Source organism: Gouania willdenowi, chromosome 3, assembly GCF_900634775.1.
Source record: "Gouania willdenowi chromosome 3, fGouWil2.1, whole genome shotgun sequence".
Lineage (NCBI taxonomy): Eukaryota > Metazoa > Chordata > Actinopteri > Blenniiformes > Gobiesocidae > Gouania > Gouania willdenowi.
Window position 1 is genome coordinate 36426556 of NC_041046.1, and position 21569 is coordinate 36448124.

General features: G+C 41.7%; 1 protein-coding gene across 6 annotated transcripts in view; it reads left to right on the plus strand.

The window, feature by feature from the left end:
- dmxl2 (Dmx-like 2) overlaps nt 1-21569 on the plus strand; it is a 59785-nt gene that overhangs the window by 2481 nt on the left and 35735 nt on the right. For 5 of the 6 annotated variants that reach the window (XM_028442360.1, XM_028442361.1, XM_028442358.1 and 2 more), the window contains 8 exons: nt 14604-14729; nt 14985-15056; nt 15192-15270; nt 15421-15565; nt 18584-18650; nt 18753-18925; nt 20393-20573; nt 20676-20856. In XM_028442360.1, coding sequence (XP_028298161.1) covers nt 14604-14729; nt 14985-15056; nt 15192-15270; nt 15421-15565; nt 18584-18650; nt 18753-18925; nt 20393-20573; nt 20676-20856 — 1024 coding nt within the window. Of the gene's footprint in view, nt 1-521; nt 562-14603; nt 14730-14984; nt 15057-15191; nt 15271-15420; nt 15566-18583; nt 18651-18752; nt 18926-20392; nt 20574-20675; nt 20857-21569 lie in introns of those variants that run through there. The other variant, XM_028442359.1, reaches the window with a different exon arrangement.

Genomic DNA, 21569 nt, shown 5'->3' on the forward strand with positions numbered 1-21569 from the left:
ATAGGTTTTGTGAATAGTTGGGTGGGTTTGTGTGGTTTCTTTACCATTTTATAGTGAATCTTAAAATCCTTATTAAAAAGATGCTATGCAAACTACTTTTGCTAATTAGAGTTTACCATTTAAGAGTATAAATGATTTAATTTTTCTGTCTGAGATGTAGAATAACAGTACATTTACATTGAAAAGTCAGAGTCCAAATCGATTAAACGAGAAACAATAAAAACATATATTACAGGTAAGATTGGGGAACAGACAGGGGTAAATGTCTATTAATATTGTAAATACTAGGTAAATAGAATGTACTCTTGTGAAATTTATTCTTAGCCGAAATTGCAGAATTCCAAGCGCTGAAATGCAAGAATAATCTTGTATAACTTTTTGAGAAGTTTGATTTTCTAACAGTTGAGCAGTGATGCTGCACCACCTACATGCCTAGTCCGTTTGGTTACGGTGTTAAGTTCATGTTTCTGTCTCCTCTGTCTGTTGCATTACAGAATTGCTTTTTTCTTTCTCACAGATCAAATCATTTGAATGAGAACAGACAGATATTGCACATGTACAGTAGGTTCCAATCTGCTCTAAAACATGGTCTTGAAGTGTAGGCTTTGGAAGTTGCCACAGGATACAGATTTATGTGCCTGGTGTTTTCCTTCTGTGTTGGAGGGTATTTGAAGAACACATTATGTCTAATGCAGTTACAGTCACACCCACCCCAAGGGTTATGTCCAGACACACTCTACTAAACCCAGCCCACGGGTGCTCCATCACCATCAGGGAATCAATCATGAAGGGATCGTTTCTCCTACAGCAACAGACATCATATCAAATGCTTTATTTAGTGTATATTTATTTGCAAAAACAATGAGATCAAATGTGTTCGTATCTGTGTCAGTCACATCGCACACATATTATAAAGACTGCAAAGCCATTACTATGTTGTTAATGTTTAGCGGAAAAAGAGAAGTTTTCATAAATAAGTCTGCCAACTATTGCATAAGTCTGCCAACTATTGCCTCAATTTCAAGTGTCAAGTCTCAGAAAGCCGTGCATCAACAATCCACTTTAGCACATTTCTGCTGTTCAGTGATTCATGCTTGATCAGGTGACCTGACAAATGGATTAGTTGTGGTGACACACCTTTTATTGCTCCTTGTTTTTAACCTCTATCTATTTTTTTTTTTTTCAATCTCAAAATGCCAAAACCATTTTGTCACTGCAGCTTTGTTATTATGTATCTCACAAAAGTGAAAGTAAATGTTCTATTAGATCTTTTCATTTGACAACAGTGAAGTAATGACACTTTGCTACAATTTAAAGTAGTCAGTGTACAGATTATAATACAGCACAAAACTAGAAAACACTGTCACTGCATTATCACCTAACTATTAATATACAGTAGGTAGAATTGTACCCCATTCTTTAAAAAAATTGTGATGAAATCTGCAATCCAGTTTGGATGTAAAATTTAATAAGCATCGCTCAATTATTAACTGAGATATTAATTTTTGAATTTTCACCAATGATGAAAGATAGGGATTTAGAATAAAATGTTTATTTATTTTAAACCAATCCATATTTAAACTAGATCCACCCCTTAGTTTTTGAGTTTGACTGTTTATAGACAAACACCCCTTCGTGAAAATGTCTAAATTCAGCCCAAAGTGTCAGCATTCTTATTCTTATTTATGTTGGAATACTTCCCAACATGATAACTACCAACATTCCTGAACTCCTGAAGCAGCTTCACAGAAAGTCTTTGAACGAGCCTCTCAGCTGTGTTTGAGCAGGGGCACATCTAAGACCTGCTGGACTGGTGGCCCTCTAGGACCAGGTTTGGACACCCCTGCTGTAATCCATGTCTTAAGTCTGTTTATCTTCAGCAAACAGTGTGTGCAACACTTTTAGGAGAGGCTTTCTCTGGGACGATGCAGTGTGCGCCGTATGGTCTGAGCACATTTTTATAACAACAGCACTCAGAGAACGCAAACCTCCGCCAAGCACCAAATCTCCTTTTTGCCAGATATTGGTAGTTATCTTGATCAGTGATCCTTCATCATGGTACCAGACATTTCAATCCTCATTACTAATGAGGCCACGATGAAATGAGCAATCCGGATCCAATCCTGTTTATGTCCGAAGGAATAAATGCAACTCAACATAAATGAGTCCAATTTTAAAAAGATTGACCAGTTATGAACCTATATATGAATATTTGAAATTTTGCTAATAATTAGAGAGGGATTTCAATAAACGGATCTAGAATCTGCATAGTGATCCAGTTCCCCCCAGTTCCAAAATTAAATGGAACGTTCCGTGGCGTAAGGTCTATCGTTGGTAAAAATGTTGTCACAATCTGTTCCTTTGATGTAATCATGCTAACAGACAAACAAATACATGAATAAATACCGGTGAAAATGTGACCTCCTTGGTGGAGGTAAATAGCCTCTTCCCAGTATCTTTTATAAGAATGTAATAAGGCAGCTTTTGTTTAACCACTGCAAATTAATTTCAACTTAAAAGTGTGATAAATTGCTGTTGGCTAAATCAGTGTGGCCTATTGTGTTTATTAGTGTGGAGGTGCTTTAAACAAGGGTAAAAGTCTGATCTGGCCATGTTTTGTATATGTGCTGCTAGTTTCACATTGCAGTTATGCTGCAGACAGCAGGGTCAAAGTACACGTCAATAGGGGTTTTCCTGGGATTGTGAACACCATAGGTCAAAATGTACTGGCTTTTAATCACTTTGTGCTAAAGAATTTAATTATTGCTCAGTACAAAAAAATGTGAGGCGAAGCAGCTGTGAAAGTGGAGCATTCGCGCATGATTGCACCGGACAAGACAGGGCTAAAAATGGTTTTTGATGAAATTTATGAAGTTATCTGTTCCTCTTATCACCACCACAACACATGACTGCTTTCACCATGTTTCTTTTGAAGCATTCCCATAAAAAGATGCTAAATTTCTGCCTCTCAATGCCTTACATTATGCAAACACGCTCTAAATGTGTTAATTATTATCAAGTATTTTATATTATATTCTTATTTTAAATAGGTGCCCGCTGCCCAGTTGAACTTTTTTTTTTTTGAGTGGTTACATAGTGTAATGCATGATCTCTCTAAAACAAAAGTGGATAAAAACCCCATTCCTATTAGTGCAAATCATAGTGTCTGATTTCACTTCTATTCTCTGGCTTACTATCCCACAGACTTTAAAAAAACAACATATTTAGTAAATGTGACACTTCAGTAAGCTTTCAGTGAAGCCCCTACTCTGCTTCTAAGGAATTGTTTGATAAAGTGCTGTGTCATGTTTTCTTTTTACTCTACGGCGTTGTTCCAGTTCCATCAATATTATTCTGAATTTGCTCTTCTGAGAAGTGTATCATTGAGGTACTTTAGGAAAGTTAGCAGGAGGAAGGAAGGAAGGAAGACGCAGGCTTTGCTTCAAGACAATTTTTGTTTGGTCAGCAGTTGCAAGCTCAGTTTACTGAATCTGTCTCCTGTTATTATAGTTTTAAAATTGCAATAACAATCTGGGATGGCCAGCAAAACATTTGCATAATACATTTAATCACCAGAAGATGATTCAGCCTTTTCAAAATGTGTCCAGGTGTCATTTTTAAAGCAGTCATGCAAATATTATGTGGCTCAAATGAACGTTTATACATTATTAGTGGCAGGGTGCTGTTGACATTTTTTTTAATGTTCAATATCTGATTTTAAAATATCAGGAATCAAAAGTGTAGTCTCATAAAAGATGTACTATTTATATTTGGTGTCAAAATATTCAATGCATGTAATTCATTTAAATGCAAATTTTGTAATGTCTAAAGTTTGATTTAAGAATGCTGTCTACCGTATATTACAGCAAAAGTTTCTTAGACTGTTGAATGTGTTTTGCAGTGCACCAATTCCTATCTTTTTTTCATAAAAACCCAAGTGTACACAATAAATGTAAATACATGCACTTCTGTTAAATAACACTATTCCAGTCACACAAACAGGATTTAGATTTGTTGATAACTTCATACTTTGTCTTCTGCTACAAGTGAGACAAACCAGACTACCGGTACTAAATCCACCTATAGCTGCACATAAAGTTCACCCTGATATCTCTAAGTATTCTAAGCGTAGTTCCATTCCTTTCTTTAGTGCTGTGTCACTGTGTGTAACATAAATTGTAATGAAGGAGACGCATGCATTGAAACAGACCCAGACCAGATAAACTAATCAGTAATGACAGGTTATGCCTTGTTTACTGTGTAGAGTCAACCTTGTATGCTCTGCCCACATGCTTTGAGTGTGTAATAGAGGTGTACATTGCCATTAATCTGACGATACAATTCACGATTTGCATGTCATGATACGATATATCCCGATACTAAACAATGCGATATACAGTATATCTGGATATATACCTTTTATTTTCAATTTTTTTATAATTAGCAAATGAAAGTGTGATATTTCCTTTAATTTATATTCTTTTAGGGTGACATTTGAACATTCTGTCCAGGGACTACAGATGAAAAATTAATGTACACTGTTCCTGTTAAATAGGCCAATAAATAAAATGCAATACAAAATGCTATTAATAACCTGCAAGAACAAGTAAATGGTAACTGTAATTCAGGTATCAATATATATAAAAAAACAAGTAATATGTTTATCAAACTGTTCAATTACATTTTTCAAAAATGTTTAACTTTTTCTTCTACAACATATTCTGATTCTGTTCAGTTCTTAAATTCTAAAAAAAACAAAAAAGTAAGCACATACAGTACATCTATAAAAGTACCTAGTATGTTTTATGAAAAAAACTGCAATAATAATCTAAATTGTATTGAGGTAGTTTAACGAGGTCTGATGTAGTTCACTGACACCAAGTGAGTAGGTGTTCACCTGCCATAATAATAATAATAATAATAATGATAATAATGCATGTGCACATGTTGGCTCAATCAAATTATTTTTCTTTTTCATTAAAAAAAACATGATTGATTAATTTGGACATCTTTTGGATCGATATGATAATCGCTAGGGCTGGGCGATATGGACCACAACCCATATCTCGATATTTTTTCTCAAAATGGCGATATACGGTAAGGGTCTGCGATCTGCCGATATTAGATCATTAAGGATTAAAACACGATGACGATCACCCAAATCTCGGAGATCGTAGAACCGTCTGTAGTTCACATTTTAACCCTCATGGTGCCATGTCTGCGTCATATGTCTGTGGTCTGTACACAGCACATCCAATGGTTTTTTTTCACACCGCTCCCCCTCCCCCCCAGTGCACGGACACACAGTGTTAGCTGTGCTGCTTCCTCCTTGTCTGTCTGTTTGTTAAACTCCATCAGTTCTGAGTGTTAAAGCACTTAGAGACGTTTGAGGAAACACTGCATGTATTTGTCTTCTGTAACTAACTCTCTGCCGCTCCGCAGCAGCAGAACGATAAGGCTCTGCTGCTGTAGCTCACGGGGCTGTTTACACATTCTTAGAGGGACAGTATCCCGAATGTGATTTACATTTCAGCCGTAATGAAGGAAAAAGTCAAAAGTGACACAAAATGTTGATATTGTGCTGCTAGCGATTAATAAAAGGGTCTTTGTGGCATTTTTGTCAACTAGGTTTGACCCATTATTGTTTTTGGCGGCAGTAGCTCAGTCCGTAGAGACATGGGTTGGAAATCGGAGGATGGCCAGTTCAAGTCCCAATGCGGACCAAAATACAGAAGTTGTTCTCTGGTAGCTGGAGAGTTGCCAGGGCACTTCTCTAGCACTGTCGAGGTGCCCTTGAGCAAGGCACCAAACCCCAACACTGCTCTGGTGCGCTCCCTTCATTGTAGAAGCAGCCCCACTCTGACACCTCTCCAATGATGCATGTCCACAGGTCCTGTTTGTGCATGTGTGTGATTCGGGCCTATGTGTGTGAGAAGCATGTCCCTAATAAAAAATATAACAGAGTGTAACATAATTTCCCTTCAGGGATTAATAAAGTAATTAAAATTAAATTTAAATTAAATTTTCTTGTAAAACTATTGAAAAAACAAATAAATAAATGGAGTTTATATCACCTATAGGCAAACTGTGTGAAATGAGGAATTGTGTTACAACAAACACAAATGGAAATTACTAGACTGATCTGCTGCCTTGTTATGTAGCAAGTGTGGCTAATGCTGATGCTACACTACTTTAGTTAAACAAAGTAAAAAGACTGTGTGACTAAAATAACTTTGATGTTATTTGTACTTGGAACTTCATGAATTGCTTACATACATTGTTTTTTAATTATTTGAAAATGACCTTGTCTGAAATGGTCTTTTATTCTTTTTTCCATTTAGGGCGATGATTTTAAGTAGGTCAATTGGTTTGTTTTATTAGTAAATAACTTTAAAATAGTCTAAATGATTTTAACGAAAAAATTGTGATAAAATCGTGATCGTGATTTTACAAAGAAAAAATTGTGACCAGAAAGACAAATCTCTGCTGATTTGGTGATGCAAAATGCCACACAGACACATTTTTTTAACAAACTTTTGCCTTTTTCTCCTGTAAAGGACAGCATGTGTGAGTGAGTTCTGTAGTGTGTCTTGTAAAGACAAAGGTATGGGTTAGAACGCACTGTTTTGAGAAATAGTGAAAGCAGTGACTCCTAAAATAAGTGTTTTAAAACAAAATTATCTCTTTAAAAAAAATAACGATAAAGGCGATATTGTAATTTTCTATATCGCCAAAATAGAAATATCGACATATCGAACGGTGAAATATCACAATATATTGCTGACGAGATAGTTTCTTACACCCTTAGTAAGAAGTGCACAGTGGTCCAGAACCGTGTGAGACATTCCAGCTGTAATGTTGTAAGAGTAATGTCTGCAGCACTAGTATAGCTGCACCAAACAACTCGTCACCACCTGTCACTCCAGGACAATAGTGCAGTATGTGTAGAAGGTCTTTTGTCTTTATTTTGGGATGTCGGTGCATTATTCCGTTGCTGTTGTGCGACCGTCCGGCTGTGAGCCGCTACTCCAGTTCCCCTGAATAATGAAAGACACGAGCCGTCCTCCTCCAACGGTGCGGCTGCCTCCAGGTCAGCCTGTCTGTCTCCCAGGTGCTGTTGCCATTCCTGCCCTTTTGCTCATGCCAGCTGCCACCAACCTGCATTGTATCAATTTTCCTTTCTGCCACAAAGCCGTTGTTGATACAAGATGTGACCTCTATCTATTTACAGAACATTACATGGATATATTGATGCATTGAGCTGTAAAACTGAATCTTTTGATGCGTCTGTTACATTTTATTACAGTATGTAGCTCCTGTGCAGAGGTGTAAAGGGTACTAATGTATCCTACTCAAGTAGAAGTAGAAGTGGGGACCGTGGCTCAGTGGTAGAGTGGCTCATTCAATAACCAAATTTTACCCACATTGCCTCGTATGAACTGTGCATGAATGTTGGTGGTGGTCAGAGGGGCCGCAGGTGCGAAATCCCTGCCAGTCTGCCCCAGGGTAACTGTGGCTATATTGTAGCTTACCACCATCGGTATAATTGATGAGTGACTGGTGTGCATGAATAATGGTTTCTGTAACGTGCTTTGAGTCTCCTCGAAAAAAGCATTATATACAGTAAATCCAAGCCATTATTATTATTAAGTACTGTTACTTGAGTGAAATTGTACTCAAGTACAATTCATACATAAAATACTCAAGTACAAGTAAAAATGTACTCAATTAAATATTACTCAAAGTAAAATTACTTTCACCCCCATACAGTAAACATCTCATGTATAAACCTAAAAAGGAAGAGACCTAATCTTGCACAATTATAATTTATTTTCCACAAAGGTATCTGTATAAAATAATTTTTATTATTAGTATTTGAATAAAATTACACCAATGAATATCATTCAAAATAAAAAGTATAGTATAGCTAAATTTATGAACTCTAAAACTGGTCATTTTCATTTCATAATGTCCGTTGTCATTTTAAAACAAAAATATTAATTTCCTCAGCAACGGTTGGGTGTAGAAATGTATCTATTTACTTCTTTTAAAATGACTGATTTAGAAATATACTTAAAGGACAAGGACCCATAAAAGCAACTCAATTACAGTAACGTGAGGACTTGTAATTTGTTACTTTCGCCTCTGCTCCTGTGTTGGTTTGATACAATTGTCAAGCTGTGCTGCTATTACCACACTGTGCTAATGTAAGTGTAGCATTAGTTCCCTTTCAGTCGATTCACTCGGTACAACACATATAGTATGGGATATCACGCCCCCGCGTGGCCTACTGAAGAAAACCTCTAATCACGCCTTTAAGGCAGATGATCTGTGATGACGTAAATGAGGCTCCGCCTGCCTCATAAATACGCTGTCATCACAGTCATCCTTCAGTTCTTACGCTCTTCACCTCGCTAAGAACACCTCTACCGAGTGGAGCTAACAAGCTGCTGCTAGTTAGCTCTGTCTCTGCCTTGGCTACTGCCTACTTAGAATTAGTTTAACTGCTCCTGTTGGTGTTAGCAGCTGCTGCTGCTGCCCGCGGAGCGCTAGTTCTATTAACAAGCTTCGGTGTATCAAAATGAGCACGAAGGCTAACGCGAGGAAGAAGTCTTCTGTTCGCCCCTGTCCTCAGGGGTGCGGCTTCTCCTTACACGATAAGGACCAGCACGAAGCATGTCCCGTCTGCCTGGGAATAGTCCACGCCAGGAGAGCGTTGACACAGCCCGAGTCCTGTGCGTTTTGTCGCCAGCTTCGGCGTTCAACCTTGGAAAGGCGGGTCACTTTCGTGGAGAAGGTTCTGGGAAAAGCTGCGGTCGCACGGCATGACCCTCTCCTATCCGAGTCTAGGGACCCGGCTTCGTCCGAGTCTGGTGATGAGGAACCTGTGGTCGAAGTCCCCGCTACTAGCTGGGCTGACCACATGGAGTACGTGCACGGGTTGGCCGAGGTCGAGCCGGAGTTCTCCGAGGGCTCTAACCTGCCTCTGGTAGGACTAGAAGCCGACCGTGAGGACGATGACGTGCTGGACATCGGTCTGGACGTTCATGGTTTGTCGGAGGATGAGCTAGATGCGTTGTCGCCTGGAGAATGTGCCGCCGCTGCTGCGCCGGTTAACCAGGACGACACATCTTTCTACTCTCTGTGCCGCCGTGCAGCTGAGAGGCTGGAAGTGGAGTGGCCCTCTCCTCCCCCGGTTCAAAAACCGTCACGGTTTGCGGGATTTTTTCTCCCTCCCGAGCCTAGGGTGGTTAAGAATAGCCTGCCCATGTTCCCGGATTTTATCTCGGAGTTGACATCAACATGGAACAAACCACTGTCTACCCGCGTTACGGTGCCCGGCTATGGACAGTTTTTGGATTTGGATGGAGCGGAAAAGGCTGGCTTAGTCAACCCTCCACCTATGGAGCCTTCTCTGGCTGCGTATCTGGCGCCTTCTCACAACCATGGCGTGAGCGGCCCCACATCGCTTCCTTCCAAGCACTGTAGATTTTCCTCCTCGCAGCTGGATAAAATCTACAGAGCACAGGCAGGCACCGCTCGTGCACTGAGCTCTGTCACCATGCTGCAGACCTATCAGGCTATGCGGCTGGCTGAGCTCAGTTCGCTGCTTCCCCCCGACAGCTCTCTGGCTCCTCTTCTTAACGAGGTGAGGGTCGCCACGGATTATATCCTCCGGGTGTCCCGCTGTGCAGCGCTCTCCCTCGGCAGAGGAATGGCGTCTACCGTGGTGTCACAGAGACACCTGTGGCTGACTCTATCGGATGTTCCAGAGAGAGACCGGGCCGTTTATTTGGACGAGCCGGTATCTCCCATGGGTTTGTTCGGGCAATCTCTTGACGCCATTCAGGCACGTTTTGAGTTAGGGAAGAAACAAGCTGAAGCCCTGCGCAGCATCATACCCAGGCGTGACGCTAAGCCCAAACAAGCGGCAGGTGCACGCAGGCCTGCAGCGCCACCTCCGCCGCCCTACAAGAAGGCTACACCTCCGTCAGGTTTCGGACAACCGGGGAAGGTGCAGCCTCCTGCGCCGCAGGTTCCTCGTCATGCTCCACACCACTCGGCTTGGAGCAAAGGTCCGCCGCAGGGCTTCCAAAAGGGCCCAGCGCATAGGCGGAAGAAGCCACACACCTCCTAGCAGTGGGACTGAGTGGAGAGGGACTGAAGCAGCAGGGAGACGCTGCTGTCCCTATTTTGTTGCCGCCGAAAAGGCGCCGGCCGAGTTCTGTTCAGGGGCCCAATCCCAAAAGGCATTGTTCTCTCCTAACACAGTCTCCCAAGCACAATCCCCCCATGCACACAAATGCACATCTGTTACCTCTGTTTATAAACCCCAGTTCGGGGGTGTTGAATGTTTCTCAGGTTACTGTAAAGTTTTGCAATGTTCGTCACTTTCTTGGTGCCCCCTTTAAAGGTTCACTCTGTGCCTACTGCAAATATGCCCGTGTGGCACTCAATAAAAAGTGCATTTTGTATAAAAAAACAAAGAAAAACAACACAAGCTCCAACTCATGTAAACCTGGTCGGTCATGTGAGGCTGCTACCCCCCAGCACGCTAGAGGGCAGCAGCACTCCACCCACAGTGCTACAGGTCAGTCCGCTCGCTGCCCACCTTCCCAGGTGGCGCGCATGCGCACTCACCCCTTGGGTAGAGAGGACCGTTGCTATGGGTTACCGGTTACAGTTCCGGGTCAGACCTCCACGCTTCACTTCTGTAATAAACACAGTGGTAAAGAAGGAGGCTGCAGCTGTAATGAGGGAGGAAATACACACGCTTTTGAGCAAGAAAGCGGTGAGAGTGGTGCCCACTTCGGAGATGAAAAGAGGTTGGTACAGCCGTTATTTCATTATTCCGAAGAAAGGGGGGGGACTCCGTCCTATATTAGACCTGCGAGTGTTGAACAGGTATCTGCGGACGTACAGGTTCAAGATGCTAACACTCAGACAGCTACTGAGCGCTATCAATCCGGGGGATTGGTTCACAACTATAGATCTCACGGACGCTTATTTTCATGTGGCAATACACCCGGACCACAGGCAGTTTCTAAGGTTTGCATTCGAAGGTGTAGCCTACGAATACCTTGTGCTTCCGTTCGGTTTGTCGCTCGCCCCTCGCACCTTTACCAAGTGTGTCGAGGCGGCGTTAGCTCCTATGCGGGAGAAAGGCGTGCGTGTCTTAGCCTATCTGGACGACTGGGCTCTGTTAGCGAGTTCGAGAGAGCAGTCAGCAGCAGATCTGTCTCTTGTTCTGTCCCATATCCGAGCTCTGGGCTTTTCAGTGAACATGAAAAAGAGCTCGCTGACCCCGAGTCAGCAGTTTTCTTTCCTCGGTCTGGAGATATGCTCTTTAACCGGCCGAGCGCGTCTGTCGGAGGGCAGGGTGGCCGCGTTTCACCGCTGCCTCGCTCAGTTTCAACTGGGACGCAAACTACGTTTCCGATTGGTCCTGCAGCTTTTGGGCATGATGGCGTCTATGATTGCTGTAGTGCCGCTCGGACTGTTAAAGATGCGCGCTTTTCAGCGCTGGTCTCGCTCACACCGGCTGTGTCCACAGCGTCACCTCCAGCGGATGTTGATAATAACTCCGTCTTGTATGATGGCTCTCCACCCTTGGAGGGATCCCGGGTTACTAAGCCAGGGCTCCCCGGTAGGGAGGGTGTGCTTTCGCAAAGTGGTGACCACAGATGCCTCCCTGATGGGATGGGGGGCTCTGTGCAACGGAGCAGCAGTGAGAGGACTCTGGACCTCAGTACAGAGCAGGCTTCACATAAATTATCTGGAGCTGCTGGCAGCTTTCTTGGCCCTGAAGTATTTTCGCTCTGTGCTATCAGACCAACATGTTCTGATCAGGACGGACAACACTACAGTGGTCTCGTACATAAACAGGCAAGGGGGTACACGATCACTTCCCCTGCTAAAACTGACTCACTCTCTGTTGATGTGGGGCAGTGTTCATTTTCTGTCTCTGAGAGCCACTCATGTTCCAGGACGCCTGAACCTGGGTGCAGACCTTCTCTCCAGAGGGGGTCCCCTTGTGAGGGAGTGGAGATTACACCCTTTGGTAGTGGCTCAGATATGGGTTCGATTTGGCAGGGCGGAGGTGGACCTCTTTGCTTCCAGGGCAAACGCCCACTGCCCCCTGTTCTTTTCCATAACAGACCACAATGCACCTCTGGGTATGGATGCGCTAGCGCACCCATGGCCCAACATGCTCCTGTATGCGTTTCCCCCAGTAGAAATGATACTGCCTGTGTTGGAGAGAGTGCGTCGTCAGGGTCTGTCCCTGATTCTGGTGGCCCCTCGGTGGCCTGCGAAATCATGGTATGCCGAGATAATCAATCTACTGGCAGCGGAGCCGTGGCAGCTTCCTCTACGCAGGGACCTCCTTTCGCAGGCAGGTGGAGAAGTGGTTCATCCACGTCCGGAATTGTGGCAGCTACATGCCTACCTGTTGAACGGTCAAATTTAATGGCTCAGGGTCTGCCCCCAAGTGTGGTGGCAACGATCCAGAGTGCTAGGGCATCATCCACTCGTGGCTTATATGCTTATAAATGGCGAGCATTCGAGCAATGGTGTCAGGACCGAGATGTACTCCCATTTCAGTGTTCGATTGTGGAGGTTTTGACTTTTCTTCAGGAATTGTTGGATAAAGGTCTGTCCTTTTCCACTATTAAGGTTTATTTGGCGGCTATATCTGCCTGCCATGTTGGTTTCAATGGAGTGACGCCAGGTGCGCATCCGCTGGCCATGCGTTTTTTAAAGGGAATTCGCCGGCTGAGGCCTGTGGTGAAATCCATCATCCCCTCATGGGATTTAACTGTAGTGCTGGATGCTCTCTGTGGCCCCCCTTTTGAGCCTATGGAGTCAGCAGATATGAAATTTCTGTCATATAAGACTGCACTACTTCTCGCTTTGACCTCCGCTAAGCGAGTGGGCGATCTTCATGCTTTATCAGTGCATCCTTCTTGTACCCAGTTCACTTCAGATGGTTCTAAGGTCACATTACGCCCAAACATGGCATATGTGCCTAAGATCATCCCTTCAGCTCATAGCTCCACGATTTTTGAGCTAATTAGTTTTTGCCCTCCTCCTTTTGCATCTGAGGAGCAAAGGAGGTTACATTCCTTGTGTCCTGTACGTGCTCTACGTGAATACATAGACCGCACTAGGAGTGTGCGTTTATGTGACCAGCTGTTTGTGTGTTTTGCTAATCCAGCTAAGGGTAAAGCCCTGTCTAAACAGCGGCTTTCTCACTGGATTGTGGAGGCTATCTCCCTGGCCTACAACAGCAGGGGTCTTCAGTTACCTCAGGGTGTAAGAGCACATTCGACCAGGGGCGTATGTACATCGTGGGCTTTGTTTAGGGGGGTATCTTTGAGTGACATCTGTCGTGCTGCCAGTTGGTCATCACCACACACTTTTGTTCGGTTTTACCGTCTGGATGTAACGGCCCCTTCGGTGGCCCATTCGGTTCTTTCCACTGGGTCTAGCATGCACTAGAGGTGCTGGAGGTTGGCTTCCGGTTCATAGCTGCTCTGCGGGGCGTGTATACATGTCCCATACTATATGTGTTGTACCGAGTGAATCGACTGAAAGGGAACGAAATGTTATGTCTATAACTTCTGTTCCCTGAAGGAGAGGAACGAGGTACAACACTTCTTTGCCCCGCTACACAGATGGGCTCGGTGAAGAGCGGCTACTGAACTGAAGGATGACTGTGATGACAGCGTATTTATGAGGCAGGCGGAGCCTCATTTACGTCATCACAGATCATCTGCCTTAAAGGCGTGATTAGAGGTTTTCTTCAGTAGGCCACGCGGGGGCGTGATATCCCATACTATATGTGTTGTACCTCGTTCCTCTCCTTCAGGGAACAGAAGTTATAGACATAACATTTCGTTTTTGTTTATATTTGATTCTTATTGTACATGCAATACTTTAAAATCTTATTGACTGTATTAGTTCGAGCCCGACTGATCAATCGGTGCAGCCGATTTTAGTTATCACCAATTAATACAGAATTAAACTTTGTTTTGATTCATATTTAGGGTATTATATGAATTTGCTTTCATCATGTACACTATATGTCCTGTTTGTATGTTTTTTCGTCTATTGGCAAGTGGCAGATATAGATATTGGCTTTTTAAAATCCCGAATAGAGGTATCAGCATAGCTCGGTCGGGCTCTATTATTATTACAAATCGTGCAGCACAGTTCACTGTATGCATCTTGATATCAATGGATTTGACACTTTGTGCTGTCTTCCCATTTGCAATTTTTTTTGTAAACAGCAAAAGGGTTTTTACTGTGTTCCTTTTTGGTTTTGCACCTTTCCATCATTCAGTTAATTAAATTCTATCAATGAGAGGTCATTTTCTATTTCTTGAGGCTTACTAATGTGACTTGATTACATTGTTATCACATTTACCATACACTCACACTTTTGACTTCTGCCAGCTTGGTGTTGTGTTGCTGCACATGTGGGAAGTGTTAGCAGTTGCAGTTTGAGATTACAATAATGCAGAACTATTGGTTTTGTTTAGGTTTTGCGTGTTTTTTTGCTGGTCTGACTTTGTTTCTCCACTTTGCTGTTTCTTTTCCAGGCCTATGGCTCAGGGTGTGATGTAGTGATCTTGGCCAGTGACTTTGATTGTGTTCAGATCATCCCAGGAGCTCAGAATGGAAACATACAAGTGGGATGTGTGGAGTGCTCCCACCAGCTTGGCAGGGTAAGTGTCATCTGAGCACCGAGACACAATCCCACAAGCAGTTTTCCTCCTCCTGTGTTGTCAGAAGACATTAGCAGTTAGTGTCGGGGATATGGAAGCACATTTAGCTGCATTTGCTTCAGCCTTCTTCTGCCTGCTGTTTTTTTTCCTTTCCTGCACCATTCCCTTCCTGCTCCCCTCCTGTGGGATTGTCTGTGCAGAAGCACTGATGATGTGAGTAATGTTGTGATGATGAGCACTGATCTTTATTTTTAGATCGCTGCGTCCTACGGAAATACGGTGTGCATCTTTGAACCTCTTTCTATCAACCCAAATAAACGCCACGAGGTAAATGGGAATATTAGTTTAATAGACAGATATACTGATTGCATCATGTGCTGCGAGTTTAATCACATGTGTGTCAATAACAGTGCATGGTTTGTGTGTGTGTGTGTGTGTGTGTGGCTCTTTTAACACTAACAGCAGCTAAACTATCAGTGGCAAAAGACAGGACAGTTCTTCCTTGATGCCATCACCTACAACCTGGCGTGGGATCCACAAGGTACGTTCTGCTTTGAATGGTTAATCCTTTTCCTCCTCACCCCCCTTTTTTCCTGTGTTATGTAAGATTAACATCGTGTGTGTAGCCCCGTGCACTGTTCTAGACACGATGGGGCGTGAGGTGTGCATCACAGTGCTTTTGTGTCCTCAGGGAACCGTATCCTAGCAGCCACCGAACGGCTCCAGCTGTGGGCCCCTCCGCTGACTTATGCCCTAATAGAGGAGGAGGATGGTCAGATGATTGAAGACAGGCCTCACCCTGTCCTCAGTGACTGGAACTGTGTCTGGCAGTGCAAGTACGTCCCATTTTAAGGTTGCAACACAATAATGGAAGCATGTTTCTAATTAAGGTTTGGCCTATTGGGGCAGCTTTGGTCAGGGAGTCAATGCACTGACAAAACTGACAAATTTGTGTCAGAATCAGATATACTTCTTTCATCCCAGGGAGAAATTGCTTTTTTTTTTTTCTTTTTTTTTTTTGATCCAGAAATATTTAAAATGAAAAGAAGGAGCAATAAAACATATAAAATAAAGAAAAGGAAAAGAAAAGTATAGTATAGTGATCCATTTACCAACTACACTTTAAAATCAAGAAACTGTCAGGATCAGAATTAGAAATACTAAACAAAGAAAGCAAGAAACAGAAAGGAAAAATGTACATAATGAAGTAAAAAAATGTTAGGTGCACACATTACAGTAGGAAAAAATAAGATAAATAATTATAATAATACAGATATATTCAACAAGGAATGATTTCCTGTGGCGTTCTGTGGAGCATCACGTGGTGGGATCAGCCTGATGCTGAAAGTGCTCCTGTGTCTGACTAGCACATCATGGAGTGGATGTGACTCATTGACCAAGATGGGCTTTACCTTGGACAGGGTCCTCCGCTCTGTCACCATCATCAGAGAGTCCAGTTTAATCCCCACAACATCGCTGGCCTCGTGGATCAGTCTGTTTAGTCTGTTGGTGTCTGAGACCCTCAGTGTGCTCCTCCAGAAAACAACAACGTAGAGGATCGCACTTGTAGAACATCCTGAGCATTTTCCTGCAAATGTTGAAGGACTTCAGTCGGCTCTGGCCCTTCCTTTAGAGGGAGTCTGTGTTCTTCCCCCAGTCCAGTTTATTTTCTTATCACAAGTCCCAGGTATTTGTATTCCTCCACAATGTCTACACTGACCTCGTGGATCAATGGTGTCAAACTCATTTTGGTTCAGGGTAAAATATGGACCAGTTTGATCTCAAGTGGGCCACAGATTTTAGGTGGGGAAAACCACATTGTGCCCTTGTTTTCAATATCAGTCCCTGTACAACTTCTTGATTTTGTAACTAATTTTTGTGTTATTTTGAGGAGTTTAGTGGAATTGTTTGTGAGAAATTTCAACATTTATGGTAAAGTTTGTTTCCACAATTTGCAATTAAAAATGGCTGCATTCTAGTGCTATAAACATGGGAAAACTGCGAGCCATTCAAAATATTGTGGAGTTTCTGAAGTTGAGATATATACAACTGAATTATTTGGTAAATTACACAATAATTTACACTTTTCCACTACGTTTGGCAATGTAGAATAATTCATTCATTTTGGGATGCAGTTACTTAAACTTTAAAAGACATCATCTCAAAAGGCTGAAAGCACAACTTAGTAACTTTTTCACCTTAATAAATCCTTTTCATAGTCCCTGTGAGGGTAATACAAGTGTTTATGGGGTGATTGGGGGTCTTTTCCCCCCTGCTGTCTCTGGCCAGAAAACAGCACTTGCAACTTTCCTGCCTCCGACCCGGTGGCAAGACGTACTGCTTTATGGCAGCCCAATACAAAAGAAATGGTGCGTTCACCTGCAGTCACTTCAATCGCCTGTGATGAGTTGCTTGAACACAGTGGTGCTTTTTTTTTTTTGTGGTCACTTCATCTCCATGGACGTCATTAGGAGGGAACGCGATCAGCCAGTTGTCTCCTCTGTGTGACAGAGGAGACAACTGGCTGATCACTTCCCTCATCATAAACAGCTCTGTTTTTATGGTTTTAATGTTCAACTTACTGAGTTACTAATGGATGAGTTCACTCAGAAGGTAGGCTTATTCAAGATTAACCGCTTTAATTTTGCCCCGGTACGTTTTGGAGGCCTCCCGCTGCCCGTCTCACTGAAACGGGAGGGAGGAGCTGCTGCCTCAGGGTGTGCGAAGTCTTTGCAACAGTGATATAACCAAAAGGGACCTTTAGGGGAGCACTAAGCGAAAGTTACTTTGTTCTGCTTTAACTCAGGAACCTGCTTTTGTATTTTGGTAATTTATCCCAAATACTCTAAATGTGAATGGTTGCTTATTGACATTGGTATACTACAAGCCAAACGTCTCATTTCACTGAACTGGAAAAGCTGTAGGGCTCCCAGCATTGGGCAATGGGCTAAACAGTTGACAATTCTACCACTGGAATGGATAACATATCTCCTGAAAGGAAAAATGACTTGTTTGAATCTAAATGGAGGCCATTTATCACATATGTGGAATGTGTGGATCTATCCGAGGATCATAATGAGGATGACTCTTGAGACTCACTGGACTTGGGGACTATACCTTGCTTGAGTTTAATTTACCTTTTTGTCTCTTCTTTCTTGGAACTATGGAAGTCTCTGTACACTTTTGTAACTTGTCATTCTTTGTGAAGAAACAGAAGCACAGACATGTCTGAAAGTTTGTACCATTGTTGTGTGTTGTAAAAGCTAAAAATAAATAATATATTGTTGGAAAAAAAATTACACATTAATTAATGTTATCTCATTTCTACTGTCTCCCGTGGGCCGAATTGGATGCCCTAAAGGGCCACATTTGGACCCGGACCTTGTCTTTTGACTTTAGCTCAGTCGACCTGACAAAGCTGTCCACAGCAGCCCTGTACTTCACCTCATGCCCCTCCCTGATACACCACAATATAATATATATAGGAGCAGAATGTAGAGTTTTGTATAATGTATTTTCAAAGGTGTGAAATATATTATTGTTATTTGATGGTACTGACGAACTAATCCCATCTAGATTCACTGGAATGAATTCATTTTAGTGACTCTTCATTTTTGCAGCCTCTGCTTTGATCTGTTCAAATAGGCACAGACATTGAACACCATATTAGTTATTGTCATATGATGACACATGGAAAGCCAAAGTGAAAGAGTTGTGAAAAGACCGATATGACCACAGGCTGAGAGATGAAACAGCTGGCAGGAAAACCAACTTGTGTTGTTTGCACTGTGGATGTTCCCCAATAGAGAAGTGAATATAGCTGATGTCATTGTTTGTCCCTTTGTATGTTACAGGACTGCTGCGTCTGTTCACGTGGCCAAGTGGTCTCCTGATGGGGAGTACTTTGCAACTATGGGAAAAGTATAACAAACCTCACCAATAACAGATGGAATTAATTTTTAGTTGGTTCACTTGAGGTTGGTGTGCAGAAAATGTTTTTAACGTGTGTGTTTGTGTGTGCAGGATGACTGTTTACTTAAGGTGTGGTATCCTACTACGGGCTGGCGTTCTGCGGTGGTGGTCCAGGACCCATTGGACAAAAAGTCTCCTCCGGTTAACTTCTCTTTTGTTTACCTGGCACATCCTCGCTCAGTCACCGGAATGTCTTGGAGAAAGACCAGCAAGTACATGTCAAAGTAAGCTGGCACATGCACTTATTAAAGCCAGTGTGGCAAGTAGTGTTTTCAACACTTTAACATTGACATGATGTGTGTGTCACTTATTGGTGATTTTAGCTGGTATGTTTGTTTACTTGTTCATTGGATCCACATTAGTTTCCATCGCGGTAGTTGCTAATCTTCCTGGGGTCCATACAAAATATTGTAGAGTTAAAAATAAACAGAAACCTTGCATAAAAAGCTACATCAAGACACATTTTAATTACACCAACAAATACATTAAAAAAAACATGATATATACATTAAGATCAGTAAAAATATGGTTTTACTGACCATTTAATAATAATTCATTTCATTTAAAAGCACCTTTCAGGCCACCCAAGGACATGTTACAATAAAAACAAAAATAAACAAAATAATACAAAAAAGAAAAGAAAAAACGCATACTTTCTGATTTCAAGATAATCAAATTTCTGCTACTGGACACTGCAAATTTTATAAAGAAAACTTGTGAATACTGATGCAAGTGTTGTGTTGTGCATAACCCGTGGCCAAGCTGCTGTTACTATTTTTTAAAATGCACACCATGAATCTCTGACCTGTAAAGCAGGCGTAGTGCCAGGTGTGAGGTTGTTTTTAGGTGCCCACAGTTTAACAGGAGCCCAAGCTCGAGTTTTTGTGGCTTTGTTTTTGCACGTCATTGTTTCCCTGTGGCCTCCGAGCAAATGAAAGATGTCAAATCATCTGTGGAACCACAAACAGGAATGAGTTTAGAATGACAGTAATTTAATTTGACATGGACACAACTGCAGTGTATCTACCAAAATGAAAACATAATGATGATAATAATTAAAAAAAAAAAAATCAAACAAAGCTAAGAGAGAAATCTTGTTCGTAAAGCCTGGACCCGTTCGAAAAGGAGTAGGAGGAAGTATCAACTATAGAATTCATGTAATCGACTATACGTTCATCTGTCTAGACATACACATACAAGTATATACACAACTATTTACATTTTTTTTTCTCTTTAATACTTATGCTTTGAGAAGATAAACTTTATGTATTTATGTTTAAATTCAGACATTTTTTTGATATTCATCCATCCATTTTCAGACCCAGTTCTTCCTGGGTTTCAGGGTCGCAGGAATTTTTTTATTTCAACAAAGTGATCCACAACCTAGTACCGCTTACTGACACACAAAATATTTTTTTGTTGTCCATGCATGTAGTGATCGAAAGTTAATTTTGCCTCGTAAGTTATGAGTCTCAGCTTTTTCAATAAATAATTTCTGAATATTTTTTGGGAGGAGAATTTCAGCAATTTAACATCGTCGCACATAAAAAGAAACTGTTCTGGATTTGTCTGGTAATAATTACAGTCTTTGCTTCTCTTTTTGAATCAAGCTATTTCTGATTTGCATAATCATCAGAAACTTTCCGTAAAGAGATTTACAAGCTAAAACCTTCTACATTGTACGTTTTTAGAGGTTCCGTGTGCAATGTGTTGCTGACGTCGTGTGAGGATGGTGTGTGTCGGTTATGGTCGGAGACTTTGCTACCTGAAGACAGTTTACTTGGGGGACAGATCTCAGAGAACACCCAGTCCTTCAGTTCCAGTCTGCCTGGTTTGGGAGGCAACAAGGACAAAATCCAGCATGCCCTGGAGGTATAGTGAGAGAGAGATGGCAACGATGGACCTATTAAACCTTACAAAATCTATCCCTTTTGTGAAAGCGTTAACTCTATTCTCTGTTTTTACTTATTTAAGTCAATTCACCACCTAAAGCATTTGCGGCGTGGTCGGCGACGATCTTCTGCTCTGGTGGCCCACAGCGAGCTGCTGCCCTCTCAGCTGGGCACGCAGGACGCCCACACCCACCGCCACATTGCTCATCACGCCAACGCTTTATGTCACTTCCATATCTCTGCCAGTATTAACCCAAACACAGGTAAATTCGATCTCAATTCATTGATTGATTGCAGGGTTGGGGTCAATTACATTTTTAAATTACAATTACATCTTCATTTATCCATGTTCACCTACAAATCAATTACAATGTGATCAGTGTTTTTTCCAAGTACAGTTCTTATTTTCCCCTGAAATCAATTCCAATTACTAAAATGCAATTCCAATTACATTCTCAATTAGTAAAATGCAATTCCAATTACATTCTCAATTAGTAAAATGCAATTACAATTAATCACAACTACTGAGCCTTTTATAAATAAGCCCATAAAACTTAACCTTCCTCTTGTGTTAGCTTTCTTGTGATTTCTTAGGATAACCAGTCTGTATTCATGATGTCTTAAATCATCTGTAAAATACACAAAAAATATTATCTATCATCTAATTTCTTTTTAATCTCTTGTTTACCTAGTTGGACTTTATCCATGAAAATATTGGTATTAATATTTTTCTTGTGGGTGTCTAAGCCTTTTTTGAGTCTGTATACCCCTCAATTATAATTTTTTTTAAATGTTAAAATAATATAAATATAAACTTGATATGAAACATATTTTAATAATTGCAAACTGTTTGTGTAAGCCATAGAACTGTAACATGGTTCCCCAGTTTTGGATTTAATTTAATTGTAAATGGCAGTTTTTAAAGAATCTTTATGACAATTACAAAGTCAATTATCTGAATTCAATTCCGATTACA